The sequence below is a fragment of the Ailuropoda melanoleuca genome, chromosome 10 (genome assembly GCF_002007445.2).
Source record: "Ailuropoda melanoleuca isolate Jingjing chromosome 10, ASM200744v2, whole genome shotgun sequence".
Lineage (NCBI taxonomy): Eukaryota > Metazoa > Chordata > Mammalia > Carnivora > Ursidae > Ailuropoda > Ailuropoda melanoleuca.
In genome coordinates this window covers 82,356,543-82,379,777 of record NC_048227.1, presented here as the reverse complement: position 1 = coordinate 82,379,777, position 23,235 = coordinate 82,356,543, and the positions used below count along the sequence as shown (strand labels likewise).

At 33.9% G+C, this 23,235-nt stretch overlaps 1 protein-coding gene across 8 annotated transcripts in view; it reads left to right on the top strand.

Annotated features, from left to right (window-relative positions):
- The window catches only part of BCLAF1 (BCL2 associated transcription factor 1), a 28,665-nt gene extending 5,430 nt beyond the window's left edge, over positions 1 to 23,235 (top strand). For 2 of the 8 annotated variants that reach the window (XM_002915082.4, XM_034669180.1), the window contains exons 2-13: positions 530 to 633; positions 2,170 to 2,283; positions 3,029 to 3,940; positions 5,146 to 5,811; positions 5,964 to 6,133; positions 8,441 to 8,546; positions 9,594 to 9,678; positions 12,085 to 12,260; positions 13,385 to 13,565; positions 14,622 to 14,768; positions 20,285 to 20,497; positions 20,641 to 23,235. In XM_002915082.4, the coding sequence (XP_002915128.1) occupies positions 2,180 to 2,283; positions 3,029 to 3,940; positions 5,146 to 5,811; positions 5,964 to 6,133; positions 8,441 to 8,546; positions 9,594 to 9,678; positions 12,085 to 12,260; positions 13,385 to 13,565; positions 14,622 to 14,768; positions 20,285 to 20,497; positions 20,641 to 20,646 (2,766 nt within the window). In that variant the 5' untranslated portion in view covers positions 530 to 633; positions 2,170 to 2,179 and the 3' untranslated portion in view covers positions 20,647 to 23,235. Of the gene's footprint in view, positions 1 to 529; positions 634 to 2,169; positions 2,284 to 3,028; positions 3,941 to 5,145; positions 5,812 to 5,963; positions 6,134 to 8,440; positions 8,547 to 9,593; positions 9,679 to 12,084; positions 12,261 to 12,393; positions 12,557 to 13,384; positions 13,566 to 14,621; positions 14,769 to 20,284; positions 20,498 to 20,640 lie in introns of those variants that run through there. The other 6 variants (XR_004628146.1, XM_011219531.3, XM_034669181.1 and 3 more) reach the window with 6 other exon arrangements.

The following is a 23,235-nucleotide window of genomic DNA, read 5'->3' as shown; positions in this document are numbered from 1 at the left end:
ATAGCTGTTAATAAGAATTTTAAAAACCAGTTTCAGATGAAACTAAATTGTAGAAGGGAAGTGGCCAAGAGAGAATAAATAATAAGATAAGTACCAAAGCATTAAAAATAAACTCATACTTTAGGTAAGTTATAATTCTAGCATTATGAATACTAACTGATAGATGACATGTTTTGATATTCCAAGAATACCATATTTGGCATATTAGCCACTTTGAAATTTTCTGATAGGATAGCAGCATAGCTTCTGTTTTCTAAAGCTCAAATTACTAAAATGAGAATTCAAGAATTTAAATTAAAAAGTAAAAATGCTGTCAGTTTCATGGTGCACTTCTGCATTCTGATTAAAACAAAAAAAATTCCTTAAGCTTTTACGGGTAAAAGATTATTTCCTAAATGAGTTTCCTTTTCCCTGAAATCATTAGTGCTTTTATTAAGAGTTTATTTCAGTGCCAATATAGTTCATTGTTGTGAACAGTGGATGTTTAATTTACCATAAATCAAACTCATATTTTTTTTTTCTTTGCTAGGAGTTTGAATATAGAGTTTAATTTCTTGGAACATTTTCTCCAGGAAGAACTTTACAGGATCTCAAAGACTTCACTTGACTGTTTAATCCTGCATAAAACCCAAGGTAAATAGCATTCATTTTTCTAGTTTTCAGTTTTGGTTTATTTGAGAAAATGCAACTACTTAATTCATGAATCTGAATGATAAGTGATGCGGTCTGAAGCTTTTTTTGTTTGGTTTTGTTTCATTTTGGTGGCTTGTATGAAGTAAGCCAGATTTTAAAAGTTTGAGGAAAAAGATTCTCTTTATCTCTCCTGCTTCTCTGTTGTGTGTCTTTTTCCACTCTTATAAACACATCAACTTAGACTCAGGCCAGTAAGTCCTCCTCTCTTATGCATATAAGAAGAATTCTATAACTTAATTTTTAACACCCTTGTATTGGTGTTAAGGTAATTAAAGTTGTTCGTATTACATATATCAACTTATTTCGTCTTCACTACAACTCCGAGGAAGATACTGTCTTTTATGTATTTCTTATTTATGAGAAGATAGAGCTAATATTTGTCTTAGGATAGTTCTGTTTTATTTTGAAATATCTGAATCCTTGAATTTGTCATTTATGGTTTTTGATGAAGTATGTGCAGACATTATGTTGCTTCTTTTGTAATTCAGCTCCATCTTAGTGCTTTTAAATACCATTTTCATAATACTGAGCAGTGCCTACATAGGTAAAATAAATGCCTTCAAAAATATTTGGTTGTAGGAGAAATTGTTCATATGGTAATTGCAGGCTATAAGAAGTTAAGTGAGTCCATTTTTATGGAAACAATTATTTTGGTAATAAGTGGAAATTTGGAAATAATTACAGCAGAAGTAAACTTGGGAGACATATATATATGTTCAATTTTGGGAAGAGTAGATCTTCTAAATTGTTTAGTCCTGTTATTTCTGTACCCAGTGAAGTTTTAATTATTGCACTAGATTTTAGTAATGTTTAGAAAAGTTTGAATATTGGTGCCCAACTTTTCTTTTTCTTTTACTTCCAGTATCTTTCTTCCAGCAGTCTTTCTAGTTTATCTTTTATCCTTTTTCATCTACTTACCAGAAGGCTACAGGGTGAACTAGCATTGTCACATAAGTCCATTTTTATGGGTAATCATGCAGTATTATATACATGGAGGGATTAGTCCCATTTTAAGGTCATAAAGCATTTAGGATGACAGTCTGCTAGGTTTATTATTTTTTCAGTATTATGGCACTTGTATTTTCTTTGTTTCGGGTTCCTTATCTACTGTTATTACTCTGATATTATTTATCTCTTTTGCAGGACAGGTAGGCATTTGTATTGGGCATGGAGTAATATCTAACATGCTGCTGTAGTTTTGTATTGCTCTTTCTGGCTTCTGCAGCTGCTGCCTTTTTGAATTGAGGCACAGAGGTGGTGCTGCAGTCCATAGAAATCTTCTATCTACAATATACAGTACCTGTCATTCAGGTGAAGATAAATAGGGATAATTGTCTTAGTATCCATTTGAAAAGGGTGATGAGTAATATCCTTTAAGAAGCTTATGTCTTGTAAAATTTAGTTGATCTTTGAAAATAAATAAGAATGTGAAACTTCTTTAATTGAATTATGAGTTTTTACTTTTTTGTTGACTAGGAGAAAAGAAATGGGTCGCTCCAATTCTAGATCACATTCTTCAAGATCAAAGTCTAGATCACAGTCTAGTTCTCGATCAAGATCAAGATCACATTCTAGAAAGAAGAGATACAGGTGAATTACTGTGTTTTTAATTCTTTTAATAATGATAATCAGCTAATATTCATAGAGTGCTTACTATCTTTAGAAACAATGCTGAACTCATTAATATATTTTATTCTCAACTCTGTGAAGTGGATCTGTTCTTACCTTCGTTTTAGAGTTGGAGAGATTGAGAAGTGTTCAGATTGCAAGCCAGTAAATGGCAGTGCTTAGGTTTGGTTTCAGTTAGCGTGACTTCAGATCTCAGATTCTTATACTGTGCATGTATGGTGAATTTCTTTGAATTTGTAATGTTTAGAGATAAATTGGATAATGTGAGAATTATTTGACTGTAAGCCATCTTTGCGTATTATTTCATAGTTTTCTCATTGTTTCTGAGTCGATGTCTCAGTATTTTATGCATTTAGCTAGTAGTATTTGATTGATGACTATTCTTCTATGCCATTAAATATTCTTTTACTCTATTACTTTAAGTGCCTGTATAACTTTATTGTAATTTGTCAGTATGTCCTGCTGTAGGATATTTTCCTGTTTTCTGTAGCTTCGTTCCTAAGGCCTTTTATTCTCTATTATTCTTAGAAGTGAGACTTTCTTCATTAAAAACAGTGAGCTTTACTTTTGTATAAATGAGAGGTTTTGTTTTTCACATGCACATCTTTGGTTTTGACTATTGACATGTTAAATTCAACCATAAGTGTTTAGAATGGTAGAATGGAATAGTTTCTTTTTCTTTCATTGATATTTATTTCATTTTTAGTTCTAGGTCTCGTTCCAGGACATACTCAAGATCTCGTAGTAGAGATCGTATTTATTCTAGAGATTATCGCCGAGATTACAGAAATAATAGAGGAATGAGACGACCTTATGGGTACAGAGGAAGGGGCAGAGGGTATTATCAAGGAGGAGGAGGTAGATATCATCGAGGTGGTTATAGACCTGTCTGGAATAGAAGACACTCTAGGAGTCCTAGACGAGGTCGTTCACGTTCCAGGAGTCCAAAAAGAAGATCCGTTTCTTCTCAAAGATCCCGAAGCAGATCTCGCCGGTCATATAGATCTTCTCGGTCTCCAAGATCATCCTCTTCTCGTTCTTCATCCCCATATAGCAAATCTCCTGTCTCTAAAAGACGAGGGTCTCAGGAAAAACAAACCAAAAAAGCTGAAGGGGAGCCCCAAGAAGAGAGTCCTTTGAAAAGTAAATCACAGGAGGAGCCGAAAGATACATTTGAACATGACCCATCTGAATCTATTGATGAGTTTAACAAATCATCAGCCACATCTGGTGATATTTGGCCTGGCCTTTCAGCTTACGATAATAGTCCCAGATCACCTCATAGTCCTTCACCGATTGCTACACCACCTAGTCAGAGTTCATCTTGCTCTGATGCCCCCATGCTCAGTACAGTCCACTCTGCAAAAAACACCCCCTCTCAGCATTCACATTCCATTCAGCATAGTCCTGAAAGGTCTGGGTCTGGTTCTGTTGGAAATGGATCTAGTCGGTACAGTCCTTCTCAGAATAGTCCAATTCATCATATCCCTTCACGAAGAAGCCCTGCAAAGACAATCACACCACAGAATGCTCCAAGAGATGAGGCTAGGGGACGTTCTTCATTTTATCCTGATGGTGGAGATCAGGAAACTGCAAAGACAGGAAAGTTCTTAAAAAGGTAAGCATTAAAGTATTTAGATTATAGTATTAATACTTTTGTTCTTTGAATTCTGTTTGGATATATATGACTTAAAATTGCAGCATGATCTGTAGTCAGCTGTTTTTACTCAACAACTTCTTTAAAATTCCAAGTTGTTTATGCTACATCTGGTTAACTTTGGAAATTAAATATTTTAATAGAAGCTAATTTATATTTCTTTTTTAAATTTTATTCATTTTCAGTCAGTTCAGAATTAGAATGTAAACAAGAAACTGAGTAGCGTAAGGCATAACTGATGGTTAACGTGTAAGATCTTACAGAGATGAATTCTGTGTTTGAGCATTGAAAACTTATTTTGTTTTTTTCATTATAATGTAACTTCTGTAAATAATGTAGTTATAGTACATGTTCTTGTGTGCTATTAATACATGCAGCTGCCAATTCTTAATAAAACTATGTGACTATAGAAAAGATGGAGGTATTTCTTATTCTAGTAACATTTGAAACAGACTTTGTTTAAATTCTGATTTCAAGCGTTGCTAAAGAGTAGCAAAAAGACTCCGTAAAAATTGGTTGCTAATGTAGTTTGATTGACTCTAAGTGAGAAAATAGAACAGGCAGGCTATTTATGGGATAGTGCTGTACAAACTAGAATTAAATTTCATGTTGAACTGATACAGTTTCTACTTAGTATTGCCAGGAATCATTTTCTGCAGCAAAGTATAAGATATTTTGTGATTCAGTTAGATTATTGACTAATACTAACTAATTTAAGTTCACTTTTGTGAACTCATTTCTTTTGGTAGATAAGTGTTATAGTCTGAAATTTTGAGTATAATTAGAAGTAGAATTCTGATAAGTATACTGTTTATTAGTGGTATTTAGCCTCAAATATTAAACCTTGTTGCATGTTACAGAAGTTCTGGATAAATTGGATTTGTTAGTGCAGAATTGTGGTCTGTGACTAGAACAGGTTTTTGAGAAAGGCTTTTTAAACTTTAGGAGGTCTAATACGTAAATTTATTTAAAAACTCAGTATGTAAGTGCTGTATGGATGCTTTTAAAATGTTTTTTAAAAGTGGAATCTGAGGAAAGCACTTTTCAGTAAGGTTTTTTTTCTCTTTATTACTGGTCCTGTGGTATTGGGCAACACATATAAGTATGCAAGTGATCCACAGTGAATGCAATCCAGAGTTACCATCCTCTTCTCTGCTTATTCACAGGTTCACAGATGAAGAGTCTAGAGTATTCCTGCTTGATAGGGGTAATACCAGGGATAAAGAGGCTCCAAAGGAGAAAGGATCAGAGAAAGGGAGGGCAGAGGGAGAATGGGAAGATCAGGAAGCCCTAGATTACTTTAGTGATAAAGAGTCTGGAAAACAAAAGTTTAATGATTCAGAAGGGGATGACACAGAGGAGACAGAGGATTATAGACAGTTCAGGAAGTCAGTCCTTGCAGATCAGGGTAAAAATTTTACTACTACATCTCATCGGAATACTGAGGAGGAAGGACCCAAGTACAAGTCCAAAGTTTCACTGAAAGGCAATAGAGAAAGTGATGGATTTAGAGAAGAAAAAAACTATAAACTTAAAGAGACTGGCTACGTAGTGGAAAGGCCTAGCACTGCAAAGGATAAGCACAAGGAAGACGACAAAAGTTCTGAGAGAATAACAGTAAAGAAAGAAACTCAGTCACCTGAGCAGGTAAAGTCTGAAAAGCTCAAAGACCTCTTTGATTACAGTCCCCCTCTACACAAGAACCTGGATGCACGAGAAAAGTCCACCTTCAGAGAGGAGAGCCCACTTAGGATCAAAATGATAGCCAGTGATTCTCATCGTCCTGAAGTCAAACTCAAAATGGCACCTGTTCCTCTTGATGATTCTAACAGGTAATTCCACGTTGATGTCCAAGAAATAATCTGTGGTGATTTAGTTAATATTCTAATTAATTATCTTATTTTCTGAACATACTCCCATTTCGTATTCAAACCAATGGTATATTTTGTTTGTTATGTGTGTGTTTGTTACCGATATGCTGCAGACCTGCTTCCTTGACTAAAGACAGGCTACTTGCTAGTACCCTTGTCCATTCTGTCAAGAAGGAACAAGAATTCCGATCCATCTTTGACCACATTAAGTTGCCACAGGCCAGCAAAAGCACTTCAGAGTCTTTTATTCAACACATTGTGTCCTTGGTTCATCATGTTAAAGGTATGTTTACTGTTGTGAATTAAATATTTCCCGCAAATTAAAACGAACAGTTAGGCTTTAATAAATACACTCTAGGGCTAGCAAGTTTACATAGACACCATTAGAATTTGGAAAAATAGTTTCATGGAAGAGCGATCAGTCTTGCTAGCATTAAGACCCATGGAGATATTTAATAAAAAGTGATTGAAATACCAAGTAGACTTGAAACACACTCTAAAAATCTGTATCATGATAAAACTGATAAAGATTTATGTAATGGGAAGTCTTTTTGAAATGTGTCATTGTACTTGAAGGGCAAAATGCTTACAGATGATTTTTCATTGCGTGCATATGATTTATAATGCGCTTATGCATAGATTTATAATAAAGTGAGGCCGTATTGTTACTGAATGTTATTAAGACTTCCTTTTCAATTTTTAAAGAAACCTGAAACCAGCAGAAAAACAGTATTGATTTTCTATCTATATCTTTGTTACTTAATTTGTTGTAATACTTAGCTTTTTTAATGATAACCTGGAAAAGAATTTATTGGATTCTTTAAGGGAAAAAAAGTTTAAGAAATTTAAAAATGTGTTGGACGAGTGGTGCTTTTATGAATAGTCACTAATTGGGATGATAGTTATATTTCTTTAAGTCCTAATGGTGATAAGGGTGTTCATTTCAGTTAAAGTAATGATGTTCACTTTTCACCAGTATGTAATTCAAAGTTACTAATAATTTTCAAAGGTTTTAGGGTATGACTTTTTGGGCAGTTAGGTGGTTTTGTTTTTGTTATTTTCTCTCTGTGTTTAAAAGGCAACTTACTGTGAAATAGGTTCTTAACCCAGGAAGCTACATGGTTGTTGGTCTTAAAAGCCATTTAAAAAAAAACGTTTTGTCTTTTTATATGAGAAAACTCATTGTAATAGCTGAAACTTGTCACTAGCAAATTCTTCATGCAGTTGATGTTTCAAAACAGTGAATAGTTATTGAATTTCTTTTTGATTGTATTTAGACATGGTAACAAGAGTTTCGTTATTTGGCTATAACTAGGTTTGTGAGCCAGTTTATGACCATATTATGGTGGTACATAAAATATGAAACATTAACATTTTTTCTTTTTTTTACCTTTTTTTGACCTGTCTCCACATTTTACAATTTATTGCTGAATTTTGAGATCAGGTTTTGATAAAATTTTTCTTTTTCTTTTTCTTTTTTTTTCTTTTTTTTTTTTTTTAAAGATCTGTAGTTATGTTTCATTATTGGTATTGTGCAACCGATCTGAACAGCTCTTTCTTAATTTAGAGCTGAAAATGCCCAGTGATGTTTTCTTTTTCATTGTAACTAGGTCCTGGAATATGTTTTGAAATGGCAAAATCCATGTTTCAAAGTAAAATAGCTGTTGAAAGATACAGGCAAAGTTGAATCTTCTGTCTTCCTGGCAAAAATGGCATAAAAACTGAGTTGCTAGCTCAAATTCCTTGGTTTCATGGAATTATGATTGAGGCACTACCCTTGTAGTGGCCGTTTCAAGTTTTAATGATTGGTTATGAGACATGTGCTGGATATTGGGCGGTAAGTTGACACAGATGTATGTTGACCTGTTAAGCAGATAGCTTGCTTCGTAATGTAACATTTCATGACTTTATACGTCTTTCTATTTTACATTTACAGCGTATCTTGAATGGTTTAAAAACTGGTATTGATAATCACTAATTTTAAAATTTAAGAGGACAAGAACAATAGCAAATATGCTGTCGGGTTTGCCAAGATGCCAGATTTTTGGAATAATAAGTGTTAATTGATTTGAAGAATACTTTTTGAATTGAAATTGTACTATTCAGTTTTTTCTTAAATCCATTTTTTTGTTGTCAACATAGTCCTTGATGAAATAATTTTAGTGTACTAAAACCCAACTGTGTAGTTATTTCAGTATTTTGTTTTCTGCAAATGATTACGTGAAGTAACTTCATTGGTTCATATTGGCAAGGTATAAGGACATTCACTTACTGTTCTTTTTGTTCTGTTTGAGGAAGTAGCGCATTATTGAAATTGAGTTAGAGGTTCTCAGTTTTAATCTGTTTATTTTTCTCGGATTATATGTAGTATTGACAGGGCCCTCTGAGGAACTTTGTATCAGTTACCTGTTGAGGTACAAAAAGTTAAAAGGGACAGAGTAGGAGCTCTTTTTAACACTTGATTCTCTTCTGCTAGGTTTCTTGAGTATTTTTATTTTCTTTCCACCTGCCAAATGCCCTTCTGTCACAAATGAAAATCTCTTTTGAAGTAAAGATAACTAATCGGGCAGTATTTCTCCTAAATCAACAGAGCAATACTTCAAATCAGCTGCAGTGACCCTAAACGAGAGGTTCACTTCGTATCAAAAAGCCACCGAAGAACATAGTACCAGGCAAAAGAGCCCTGAGATACACAGGTATGTGCAGTGTTGAATGGGCATATAAAAATATTTTGATAGAAACATACCATTTAAACAGTATAATGGAACTATGCAATCATCATGATATAAAATGAACTTTGGTTTTATTTCTGATTTATACCTTGAGTAAGTATATCCAGCCTTGAAAAGTTTGTAATTTACTGTTTCTTTTTAATTTTTAGTTCACTTGGTTTAAACAGGTTTTTAGAACTTAAAATAGTCTTAATCACTCTGCAGTAAGGAATTCAATAAATACCACATTTGTTTTTTGGGAGGAAGTTGGATGCCTAGATTAGCCCTTTATTTAATTTACTTCCATTAAGTTTGTAAAGTAAAAATGCTTGGTAACAGGTAGAACTGTTTTTCATAAGAAGAGCATGAATGTTTAAAGTTAGAACCAGGATCTATAACTTCATTGCATTGTGATGAACAAGTTAGTTAATCTCTGAACAGTCGTTTTTTCCATCTACCAAATAAGGACAATAGTGCCTCTTTTGCAGAGTAGTGGTGACAATTAGTATTGGTTATAAAGGATCTGGTGCTTTGTACATAGTAGGTAGGGTTTTGGTGGTGACTGCTGAAGAAGCTCTGAGAAGTTGCAACAGACGCTAGCTTAAAAAAGGCAAGGCAAGGTACAGCGTAAAACTAACGATCACTGATGATGTCAAAATATTGGAGATATTTAGGAACAAATAACCCTATTCATGTGTTCATTGAAGATATGGAAGTATAACTGTATGATAGTTGACACTTAGGATGATAATATTCAATTTAATCAAAACGGGTTTTTTTACAGTTAAGTTTGTTTTAAAAGGTTAGACTTTTTTCTGTATAAAAATATCTGAAGCACTTTTATTTCTAATGGCTATAGTCTTTATTTCTTAATTGTTTATTTGGAATTAGATTAATAATCTTATAATGATAAAGTTTATCTGGGAGAGAAATAACTGTCTAGTTATTTCCTTTATTCAAATGGACAGTTCTGAGGAATCTTTTGAACCATAAAGTTAATGTGACTACAAATAGATTTTATTTTACATTAAGGAGAATTGACATCTCTCCAAGTGCCCTGAGGAAGCATACTCGTTTAGCAGGGGAAGAGAGAGTTTTTAAAGAAGAAAATCAAAAGGTATGTTTTGAATGGACGTTTTTTTTAATGTTAAGTTTAACTTAATGATATATATTAAGTATAGTTTGTGTAGACAAAATGTTTGCAGAGATTGTCTATTTTTAACTTGTAAGTAAATGCATTTGTGGTAGTATATATAGTGTTCCTTCCTAAAAGAAATTAAGCTGACAGTATACTATGTATCTAAGTAAAACCAAAATAATTTTTAAAAATGGTAACGAAAGGAAGAAATTTGTTCTAAGTAAAGGGTGAAGAATCAAGTGGTAGGTAAAGGAAAATTATAAAAACAAATTATGGTAGGGTTTTCCTATAAAGTTTTGAGGTGAAATAGATGAGCCAGAATAAATATCCCTTGATTTATGTATGCTGAAATTAATATTTCTAGGTTTTTCACAGCAAGAACAAGAAATCCCCATGCTACTGGTCATTTTTGATCGGGACTAAGAAATAAGCATTCTAAGAACTGATGTACAAATGAACATTTGGAATAAAAATTGTCACTTGGAATTTTTGTGGGTTGGGGAAAAATGTTTTTAAAACTTGAGAGAAGAACCTGTGAATGTTGGGGGAGGGAGGTCTGTGAGAATAGAATGTTTTTGTAAGGGGGGACTGTGATACATTCTGATGATTTGAAATTGGTGTTTTCTAGGTAGGCTAGTTCATATGGCAGGCCATACGGGTCTAGCAGAAATGTAGGGACAAGTAGAAAAGGAGCAACTGTCCATTGTAATAGAAAGGTTGGGGACTTGGAAATGCTGCTTGGTTCCAATTTTGGCTGTAGCCAAGTATTATCTCTGTGATAACTTGGAAGATAATTAGCCTCTTGGACATTTGGTTTTCTAATCAGAAAAAAGAGACTACATGTGCTTTGCAGAGTTAAATAGTTGAGCTGTTATGAAAACATTGGCACTTTCATTACCAGAAGCTGTTGTTAATAGTTGTATTATACAAATATTTTAATAGGGCATCCTATTAACTTACCAGATACGAAATTGAGAGCTTAAAAGAAAGTGGTTGCTTTGTATGGGGCAAACTGATCTTGGAAAAACAGATTCTGAAAGTTGAATACTAGTCTTGGCTTTTACTTTCAATATCTTGGGTTCCATATTGGTTAATTTTGTTTTGCCAACAATTTAGTCTATTCTTGTGCTCTGACAGAGGGAGTATCTTGTTTCTTTCCTCATTATTCACCAGATTTTCATCTGGAGGAGAGAAAATAGTGATTACTTATTGATGGACAAGAGGATATGACATTGCTTTTTATCCTTCGTCTTCTAATCTGAATGAATAATAAATATGTTATTATTTAATGTGTATATAGCTTTGGAGTTTATAAAGTAGTTTTACTTAAATTATCTTGTTACTTGTGGGCTTGGAATACCTAAGTGAATAAGGAAGGTTTTTGCTCTTGATTAGACTTCCTTTGTTAACCAGGGAGCAAATAGGTGAGTAGTTGATAATCATTTGGAGATATATTTATACTTTCAGTTTTATGAATAAGCTTATGAATATCATAGCTAGATTTCCCAGAGTAAGTACTTCTTATTGTTGAATACTAGCAAGGATGTCCACATTGCTTAGCATCTTACTGATGTATAATTTTTCTTCATTCCTAGATGCCTCTTTCCATCTTCCTAAATTATATAGTATTTGAAAAAGCAATGGAACAAGAAGGAGGTGAATTGTGACCCAGTTAAACTAATGTCCGTTGCAATACCTGAATTGAGAAAGGGCAGTATATGGCCCAAGATACTGAGTACAGGATTGGGAATAATCTCTTTCTGGCTTTGTTTCTACCCTTATTCAACCTTTATTTGGTTTTATTAATCATACTCCACTTGCATGTTATGGAAATTACACAATTCTTCCTTTTGAAGTGGTTTTTATTGGGTTGGTCAATTTGTTGGGAAGAGTTTGATGATAATGAGGCTTAAATAATGAGAACCATTACTTTAGGATCCCTCAACTTTGTAGGTAGAAGGCTATATAGCACAACTGCAGATAGAGTATAACCTCTATCATTGTTCAACTATTTAAAAAAAAAACCCTATGAAAAGGATGACAGTGAGGATGTGCTGAGTGGAAAAATAATTGTCATTCTACTGTACAGAGGTTTTTATGGATTGCTTTGAACAAAAACCTAAAACCTATGACATTTTCAAGATAATTAGCTTTTCATAACTTCCCTAGTCGCGTTGCACTGTGTATACAAATGTTTAGTCAAAATAACCAAGCATATTTTTTTAACAAAAACTAAAACTTAAGTGTGGAAGTAGTATGTTATGGTCCACTCTTTTCTGATACTAAAATGCCAGTTTAGGAACTGGCATAAAATTTGGCTATATATATATTATTTTTTTCTTATCTCTCTCCTGAAATCTGTATTTTACATTTGTCTTTTTATAGGGAGATAAAAAATTAAGGTGTGATTCTGCTGATCTTCGGCATGACATTGATCGTCGGAGAAAAGAAAGAAGTAAAGAACGGGGGGATTCCAAGGGCTCCAGGGAATCCAGTGGATCAAGAAAGCAGGAAAAAACTCCAAAAGATTACAAGGAATACAAATCTTACAAAGATGACAGGTAATTGTTAAAACTGTGTGAGTTAGGTTTTAGCTTCTAATTAGCCTTTAATAATTGTCAGCTTAATTGCTTTCAATTTTGACTGTGTAATCGAATGTTTAAATTTAAACAATTAAAATTATTTGTTTTACAGCAAAAATGTATTTGTCTTTTACACGGCTTATGGTGGATGAGGACAAAAACTTTGGAATAGCAAGCTAACACTGAAAAAAAAAATGACAAATTAATGTGTCCTATTATCCAGGCTACATCAGGAGGTTGGACTTCAATGCAGTGCATTTCTAGAAACAGTTTGTGTAAGAACTTTGGTTCGTTATGCTTGATTCCGCACTTTTTCAACTCATAACACCCAGAGTACAAGAATTTTAAACTGATACCTAGTGGTTTAACATGGGAGAGATGGGGGGGAGGAAGGACTAGTTTTTATGAAATAGCAATGTGTATTTATCTTTCAAAGTAATGTTTCCATGGATACTGTTAGCAGTGGTAAGAGTTATCGCAGGTATGACCTTTTCGGGTGTTGCATTAGAACCATATAAAATTGATCATCATAGAGTCAAATACATAGTAGGAATACTCAGTATCATAGATAATCGTTTTCTTGCTATTCATTAGGTAAATGGTGGATTTTACTCGTGTTTTTTTAATTTATGACTGGTATTTGTATGTCATATGCTTTTAATTTCTATCATGGAGTTATGGCCCAGACCATATCAACTGTTCTAACCCAGGGTGTACAAACTGCAGTCATTTTGAAACTTGGCCTTAAGAACATTCTTACTTTTTCCTACTCTTCTTTTCCTTTCCTTAAAATAACAACAAAAAAGTTAAAAATATTGAAGAAGTGAACCTTATTCTTGAAGTTTTCAGATTGCTAGTTTTTAACTGGCAGGCCATAGCATGTTTTTCAGTAGTTACGTTAAAAAAAAAAATAACTGAAGGAGAATGGAAACAGACTGTGTCAAAGTTTAGCACCCAGTCATTTTAGTTATGTAATAATTTTAATAGGGGATAGTTTTTTTTTTTTTGACTTGAAAAATATCCCTTTTATTATAAGATTCAACAGGGTCTTTATCTTTTTTAAAGTAGCACATATTTTTTTGTTTTCTTTGTTTATTTTGCAGTAAACATAAAAGTAGAGAGCAAGATCATTCTCGATCTTCATCCTCTTCAGCATCACCTTCTTCTCCCAGTTCTCGAGAAGAAAAGGAGAGTAAGAAGGAAAGAGAAGAAGAATTTAAAACTCACCATGAACTGAAAGAATACTCAGGCTTTGGAGGAGTTAGCCGACCACGAGGAACCTTTGTAAGTAGTAGAAATACCTTTGATTGTTGGTAGGACTTTAGAGCACTGTGCATAAGGAAAGTTAAAAATACATGATTTAGACATTGTCCTGAGTCATTGCTCTTAACAGTCAGAATTAGTCTTGAGAAGTGAAATAGTATTTGATACATCTTCATTAAGATACGCCATTTAAAGGTTGGGAGGAGGGACTGGAGCTGGGATGATGCTTTCTTTGCATACAGAGTAAAAAATAAGTGTTTTTGTCTAATTTTAAAAAAATTTATATATAAACTAGATGCTTTTTTAAACTTTGGAATGAATATCTGTACATAGTGCATAAAGACCCAAGAGTCAAGTAAAGTTACTGATTGGAGGTACAGTTCTTTAATCACTTAGTTTAAGATACCTTAAAACATTAAAAAAAAACAAACCCTAATCTCTGTATTAAAACTATTTTTATTTTGCCTTCCAGTCCTTGCTTATATGCGTGTAATCATAGAAATCATATAATTTTTCTTTTTATTCTACATAGCATACACAGTATCCCCATATTTGCATAAAATTGTTGTAATTAATTTAATGACTTCATAGTAGTGCATCTTCTTGACTCTTCAATTTCTATATTCAGATTGCAACTGTAAGTGAGTATCCAGTCAATTATTATAGGTTTCATTAATTAGATCATTTAGGAAAGAGAAGAGCTTTGCTTATATTTTGATAAGTGTAGTTGAACACTTGGGACTCCTGTGAGAATTCAAAGAATTAGACAACTCTTTTGGCTAGTAAAAGGGAAAAGAACTAACTTTTTTATTTAAAAATATTTCAGGCCATGAAAGTGCAGTCACTATGCTAATACTTAGATTGACTGCATTTCTTAACCTTTTCAGCTGTCAGTAGGCAGAATTTTTTTGCCTATAATATAAAATAGCCACCCTTTCTGTCCTCAGTGGCTATGAAATTGAGATTTAGGAAGGAAATTAGGGAATATGTTTTTTGTTACTGCAGTAAAATTAGAGTTTGCATGTAACTAAATACCTTTTGATTGCATTACTAAACAACTTTGTTAATGTTAATCAGTTTCGAATTAGAGGCAGAGGAAGAGCCAGAGGAGTTTTTGCTGGGACAAATACTGGTCCAAACAACTCAAATACTACTTTTCAAAAGAGACCGAAGGAAGAGGAATGGGATCCAGAATATACCCCAAAGAGCAAGAAGTACTTCTTGGTGGGTGTTAGAAATCTGTGTTTATTTGGTTTGCATTAATTTTCAAAGCATACTGGGTGAATATATTTGAGTACAGGTATCCATTACTATGAGAAGTTTTCACCATAATGCAGGCAACCTTTTAAAAATTCATTACCCAGATGATCTGAAGTTTTGAAAACGTGGGTCCCTTTGGTCCTGTTTATACTTCATTGATAGCACCTATAGTCTGATCAGGGTAAATTAAAAATGTACCTGATTTGATAGTAGCCACATTCAGAGAAGAACATTAACATATGTTTCATATCTGTCTATAAGACGATGACTGTTATAGAAACTTCTCATTAAGATTTACCTTTCATTATCACAGCTGTCTGTTTAAATGAAAGACAAAGAGAAGAATTCTTTCACAGTATACGTAATTAAGGATCTCAGGGAGGCTGTTTACTTCCATTGGAATAGAAGGAAGATGAAAAATTACATGTGGAAAAGTTACTAGGTACACTAATGTGTTTGTGATACAATTCCTTCTGAAGTAGTTTTCTAAGGGATGGAACTAGAGATGGTGGGTCCTGAAAGAGTTTCTAGGTAATGATGGAAATTTTCTGCAGTTTGACATGGGAGAAAAGGGTCCAGCATTATAGATAATTTAGAAAATACCAAAACTCCTTCCGGAAATACTTATTTTTATCATAGCTTTTCAGAGAAGTCATGTTTCAGAGACTAGTTCTGAAGATTAGTTGTTTTGCAGAAGCAAGGAGGAAAATAATATTAGATTAATGGAATCATGTCTTTTATTTGGCTTTTTATGAATACCCCTGAATACCCATAACCTGTCTGCTAAGTGAGAGGAGAGAGCTATATGCTGAAGTAGATCTGTATTGTTTGAAGAATGGCAATCAAAAATTAATTTCTATTTGACTCTCTTGGGTACTTTAATGACCAAGGTCTGAAAAAATTTTTAAGAGTTATTATACATAAAGTTTACTCAATACGTGCTCCTCTAAGGGGAAATTTAAGCTTGTTTGAATTGTGTGAGTTGACCATGTGGACAGGGAAAGGCATTATATTCAGTTATAGGAAAGCTTAAAAGATTGATCTCCTTTTTGATTTAAAAATTTATATATTCACAGACTGCTGTTTATACTAGGTACTATGAATGCAAAAGTAAATAATGATTTCAGTTCTTGGCTGGAACAAATTTAGAAACAAATGTTCTAAATACATGCAGTGAATTTCCTCCAAAGCAGGAAATGGAGGATTATTTCCAAGGAGAGAGTGCTGAGGAGAGCCTTCTTAGAGGAAGTGGGCTTGAATCTTGAGCTTAAAAGATAGGCAGGTGTACTGCAAATTGCAGGAGTGAAACATTTTGAGATAGAACTCTATGGCTAGATGATTGGTATAAGTTTAGTAAAATTAAGAAAAAGCAGAAGTCAAGTTGTGAAAGGCCATAATATCTTAATAAATTTGGATTTTAACCAGAGTTTAGAAAAACCATGGTTGTACAGACAGATCTGAGAGTTACTGAGTGTCGAACTCTAAGGGCTTAGATATTAGAAAAGTTGAGTAGCATTTATGAGGACTTGTTCCAGGACCCTGTATGTAGTTGGGGGTTGGTAGTGAGATGAAGGGATCTCTCTCTGAGATCGGGAATACAGGGGAAAGAATCCAATTTGAGGAGAAAATTAAGTTCTGTTCTCGAAGTGCCTGGGAGAAATTAAGTGCAGAGTGCAATGGGTTGTTGCTAAGGCAGGTCTATAGAGAGAACAAATTTAAGAGCCAAAGCCAGATCACTCAGTTGGAACAGATTAAAAGGTCACCCTGTCAAAGGTGGGGTGAGGAGTGAGTGAGAGTAAAATTGCCACACTGTTCATTAAAAAAAAAAAAAATGCTAGAAGAGGAGACCAAATGTTAAAGGTCAGAAAGTTAAGAGGGAAGTGAGAGGTGAACAAGTGGATGCTAATTATTTAATACTTCGAATGTTTTACAAATACTTAATTTAGGCCAGACCTTTGTTTTTCTCTGGCATTCTTTCAGAATCTGGTGTTATAATTTTTTTTTTTTTTTAAAGATTTTATTTATTTAGTTGAGAGAGACAGCCAGCAAGAGAGGGTACACAAGCAGGAGGAGTGGGAGAGGAAGAAGCAGGCTCATAGCGGAGGAGCCTGACTTGGGGCTCGATCCCATAACGCCAGGATCACGCCCTGAGCCGAAGGCAGACGCTTAACCGCTGTGCCACCCAGGCGCCCCTGGTGTTATAATTTCTATCTTAAATTGGGATGTATCATTTTAGTTTAGCATTTAGGTGGTAGTTTTACTGATGAGAGGAAGAATGTGTGTTATTTTAAGAATTCAGCATCTTACAAGTAGCAGTAACATTTTACATGTTGCTATTCTGGGCTATATTTAAAAACCTGCATTTCTATATAAAACATGCATTTGACAGAGACTGATGTTCACTTCTAGTGAAAATTAAAATGTTAATATATTTCTTATAAATCTATTCCCACAGTTAATTATTTTGGTTCTTAATTAATGAACCATTGAAAAATGACAGCTTTGGTTTTTACATGGATATTTAAATTTGAAAGATTTTGCTTTTGCAAAGATTTTATACACTGCTACTGCTGAGAATAGAAATATAAACAAAAATATTCAGAAGAGATGAGGTTGAAAACTTAGAGATGTTCCCTGAGGTTCTTTCAGAATAATTGACAGATACGGAACTTTAGTACTGAAGCATTAATATTTAGTAGTAATAATAACGTAAGATTTATTGAGCATATGTATTGTCCTAGGTAGGCGCCTAAGTGTCTTACATATATAAACTTATTTCATGCTTATAAAAAAATCATTTTGAGATGAGTCCTTTATTCCACTTTTACAGATGAAAAACAATGGGGTGCAGAGGTTGAGCACTTGACGAAGGTTACATGCCTAGTAGAACAGGACTCTGGATTTGAACCCATGCCTTGGGCTTGAGAGCCAGGTTCTGAAAGCACCCTACCATTCTCTCTCCAATATTGAGTAATAGTAACATTTGTTGCATTCTTTTCTGAAACTTCTCATCTCTAATCTCTGATTTATGCAAAGATATGGTAATGTTTCCAATAATAAGTACTCTAGGAAGGACAGTCTATTTTAGAACCTGAAATTCTATGGAGGGGTGAGTATGTGAAGAGTTGGATCAAGTAGGGAAAAGTATGGAAGTGGACAGATTCTCAGTGTTGATGTTGTCTTCTGAGGAAGAGAAAAATCCCTGGTGTGGAAGGGGCCTTAGGGTAGGAGGTTTGATAGGACAAAACTTGATCATTTTGTTGAGAAGAGATAAGAGGATTCAGAAGGTCTTGTTTTTGTTTTGTTTTGTTTTGTTTTTTAAGATAGGGCACGCAGAGCGGGGAGGGGCAGAGGGAGCAGGAGAGAGAATCTTGATCAGACTTCCCTGCTGAGCGCAGAGCCAGGTGCAGGGCTCTGTCTCAGGACTCTGAGATCATGACTTGAGCCAAAATCAAGAGTTAGACGCTTAACGGACTGAGCTGCCCAGGGGCCCCCAGGTCTTGTTCTAATATGGCCTCCTTTGTTTATGTGTTTTGTGCATTGTAAATATCTCACTTCTCTGACCCTTTATCATGTGAAGTAATTTTTAAAAATTGTAGTAGGACTAAAATCTTGGAAGTTAGAACTTGAGGGTTGAGAGTTCACTTAGCATGAGAATGTTGTATTAGCTGTCTTATATGGTAATCACTTACTGCCACCAAGATACCTGGGAAATGAATTCTCTGGGTGATGGGCCTAGGGAGTAGTGGAAAGGATAGGATTAGTTTTGTGGCCTTGGGCAAGTAACTCAGTGCCTCAGTTTCTTTATATCTAAAGTGGGATTAGTAACAGTATTTTATAGGGTTCTTTGAGAATTAGATAAGTAAATACATGGAAAGTGCTCAGAACAGTGTCTTGCCTTAGTAAAAATTGTTATTACCACTGTTAGAGTGCTTGCTTGTCATGCCCTGGGCTGGACGCTTGTTACAGATCATCTGTGTTCTTTCACGGCTGTCTCCCATTTTTAAAATGAGGAGGCAAAGTCACACAGCCTCTGTTTAGATTTAAACCCATGTCTCTGACTCCAAAACCTGTTTGCTTCTTTCCGCAAATGCATAGAATACTGTGTAAACACCAGAAACAGACTGTAGAGTTGTTTGTGCTAATACCAAAAGAGAGCCTGAAATTATGTAGTTGTGTGGCTATGATTTTGAGTGGCAGAGTATTTTAAAATACTTTATTTCAGGTTTCTGTTGAACTTCCTGATATTCTGAAATCTACACTTCTGACATTCCTAAATTCATTCTTTATGGAGTCCTACACATCTCGAGCTAGTCACTTTTCATCAGTTTGGTAAAGATAGATTATTGAAAATTGGTAACTGCTCTTCTGCGTAGTGTGTTATTTACGTAACTGAGCTTTGCAGTTCATGCCGGGAGGGTGATATGTATTACATGAATATGCAGAAAGGCACATTGTGTTTTGGAAAAGGTGCTTGTATCACATAATACTTACGAAAAAGTTTTCGTTGACTTTTGGACAGCTGGTCAAGTATTCCATAGGTTATGCACATTGTTTGCATTATACCTGTTGTTTCATTAAGGGGCATTATTTTGCTCTATTTTCCATTTTTTATAGGTGAGAGTTTGAGTTGGGCAGCAATTAATTAAATTTCATTACATTACATTACAGAAGAACTTCGGCTTTTTGTTTTGTATTTTGTAATACTCATCCACAAAATAAAGTGCTTTTCAAGTTTGCAGATTGTTTAAATTAATGGAACAATTTATAATTTGGGGAATATCTGTATTTGGATATAGTTAATGAGAAATTAAGGTTAAAATAATAGCTAAAAGTAATAAAAAGCTATAGTACTTCATGTTGGTAAAGAAGATTCAAGTTGAGGTATTATTCTAGGGACCATGTGGTCATGAATTGGCATGTGAAATTCTCTAGCCTAGAAGATTGATGTGTAATGTACATCGAGTTTTAAATCTCAGTAGGATTTTAAAATCTATTCCTATATGTAAGGTGTAATTCATACCACTTATTTTATTTAACAGATTTTATAGTGTTGTAATGATATTTTTATGACTTTAATGTTTTATGACTGGTAATTTTGGGGGGACATTATTGGTTATTTTATCTCATTTACATATAGTATGTTAGCTGGTGGACTTAGATTGAAATAATGGAAAGCAAAAAAGTCAAAATTTTTGGAAGTTGGCAGTAATTTAGCAGTTGAAATTCTCCAAAAAATCTGACAGCTCTCAATGCTTGGGTTATAAAGCAGTAAGATGTAATTATTTGCTTTCACAATGGAAAATATTTTTGCCGAAAACTTCAGTGTTACTGGCTTTGTTTTAATGTGTTTTAGAACATTACCAATCTTACATATCCTAGGCTTCAGAAGATTTATACCATGACTTAAGATAGGGGATGTGATCATTTTCCTTATAAGAAAGACATTTTAGTGATGATTGTTTTTAACCTCTCTGTAGCATGATGACAGAGATGATGGTGTGGATTATTGGGCCAAAAGAGGAAGAGGTCGTGGTACTTTTCAACGTGGCAGAGGGCGCTTTAACTTCAAAAAATCAGGTAGCAGTCCAAAATGGACTCATGACAAATACCAAGGGGACGGGATTGTTGAAGATGAAGAAGAGACCATGGAAAATAATGAAGAAAAGAAGGACAGACGCAAAGAAGAAAAGGTAGAAAATTTCAGCTTGTTAGTGATTCTGACACGGTTTGGTGGGCCAATTAATTATTTCATTTTGAGGGACAGTGATTATTATGGATCATTTTCACTCTCCACATTTTTGCTAATCTTTTCTCTCTCTCTCTCTTATTTTAGGAATAGTAAATCTGGAGTGAGATTGCAACAGAGAGCAGAACTTGCACCCACCATTTTTTACCTGATTTTTGTTTTCAAATAAGAATGTAAGCATTTTACTTAAATTTTACTGTTTGCAAGTAGTCAGTAGAGATTTTGTTTTAAGTCTTCAAATATCTTGAAAAATAGTAGACTGTATGTTGAAAATTGTACTGAAATAAAGTAGAAAATTGTTACGTACCATATTTGTAACTATCAACTTTTAAAAAATACTTTTACTGTTTTTGTTACATGCATTGTAATTCGCTTTGTCTATAAGATATGGTCAAGTACAGCTCTGTGAAAGTTCTGATTCTCTTCCTTCCCTGTTTGTTAATGTTTATTCTGAAGTAAACGTTAGCTCTACATACAAATCCCTGAACAGAAGTTGTTTATAGAGACCACACTAATTATTTTAACTGTATACATCTGTTTAACATTCTCCTTAATTCAAACACACTACATTGTAGGGTGACTAATTTTTGAGGTGTACCACAGAAAAGTTTTTACTTTGGTAAACTAAGTTAGTTTAACACGTCAGCAGATGTTTAAGAGAAAAAAAAAAGCTTTACCAATAGCTAAAAAGTACAAGCTATTAAAAGATCCAAAAGTATGAGATTTTTTTGTTTTGTTTTTTAAACTGAAAGCAAGCAGTGGCCTATAAAAACTATTCTTAGGATCCTTTACTTTCTGTGCTCAAAATTCAATGTTCTCTTTCTCTTCTTATTTGAAAGTTTGAGTCATGGTCTTAGGTATCAGTTAATCTTTTTGAGAGAGGAACTGGTCTGTAATAATACAAATAAAAAGTCCATTCCTACCAAATGTGTTACCTTAAAAAAGTAAAACAGAACAAAACCTGTAATCCTGGTCTTGGTATGGAAGAGGATTATCCTGCAGAATAACTTGATACATTAGAAAGATGTACCTGATTTCATATCTTACATATTTATTTGAGCTTCTGGATAGCTGAAACATTAGTCTGTAGTCTAACCGTAAGGAAAAATAGGCAAACCAAAACATTGTTCATTAGTAGTATTTTAAGTAACTTGTTTTTCAATAAAAAGTTTTGACAGGAAGTTTGTTGCAGCATTGGTCTAACTTGGTTTTACTTTTTTCCCTATTTCAGTTGCAGTTTATAAAATGGCTTTTTCTTTTTCTTCCCAAGGGTTCTATTCTTCAGGTAGATAATCTTTCAGATGTGAATAACCTGTATGTTTATGCTGATCGCTCTTAAGATGAAAATCGGAAATAGTAAATTTCAGTGTTAAGTTTGTATTTTCTGCTCATTGATAGTCAAATTTCATTTGTTAATTCAGCAACCAAATTATTTGTATATGTTTGCATTAGTAATGCTTATTCTGTTAGTGTAAACTTTCAGAGATCTTAAGTACATGGATCTTTCATCCTCACTTGATGATTTGCAGTGCTCCTAGCACCTTGATTGAAGCCAGGGGTATTTGCTAAGAATTGTAAGAGGGAAAAATACGAGAACAAAACTCAATATATGTGATGTGTATGGCCCTGGGATCTTTAGTATTGCATGATTCTCCTATTTTGTCTTTTCTGAAATTGTTACAGAGCAGAGGAAATACTGTCAAAGCAAGTTTGTATTGCATTAATCAGGACTCAGCTAATATTCTCCTAGTCAGAATGATACTTAATTACATGCTAAAGCAACATGGATTTAATCTTCAACACAGGAGAATTTTCACAACCATTTTATTTTATACAGATAATTTAGCTTTTATTTTAACAATTATTTGGTTAGATACTGAATCTCTGTGCATGACTATAAATGTGCAGTTTTGTTTTTCCACTTAAGACAATAGGAGAACGGGAATTTACTGAGAAATTATTTAATAGGAAGTGGGAGTTAAGCTCCCTAAGTCCTATCAGCAAGTTATACTTTAAGTGCAAATGCATTGCTTTAATCCAAATAGATAAATGATTTGGTTACTTTTATTCTATTAAACAAAATTGAGGAAAGGATTATACCAGAATTTAGTGGGAAGCGTGATAGAACTCTGCAGTAGGATGCCATTGTGGATGTTATCTTTTTCAGAGCCAAGTATATGAAAGCCTATGTTGTGTTTTTTAAAGCCACAACTTAATTCTACACTTCACAACATATCGTAAAGCTGAATGGTTCCTCTTGGTAAGGAGTTTTGTTAACAAATGCCAGAAAAATAATAACTCTGATACCTGCATTAACAGACTTCCTTTGCCTAGAGAAGGAAAATAAAAGTGAACCAAAGGATATTTCCAGAAAGGATTAAGAAAGCTGTTTAAGAAGGCCATGACTCAGTCCTAGGTGTGTATACCTTTCAACATCTTAGGAATTTTAAGATAAAATAGCAAAATATGTTTTTCCAGTTGCATCCAACTTTAAGGAATTACTATTTGTTCCCTTTTGTCGCAGTTAAAATCAAGTGTTGGGAATTAAATTATAATTTGAGTAAAAATATTACCCAATACGAATGAATGTAGATGGCTAAACGATTCTTACTCAGTGTGATGTATATTGCAACAGGGACCCTTGTAAATTGTCATATGCCAATAAAATGTCATAAGTGGTAA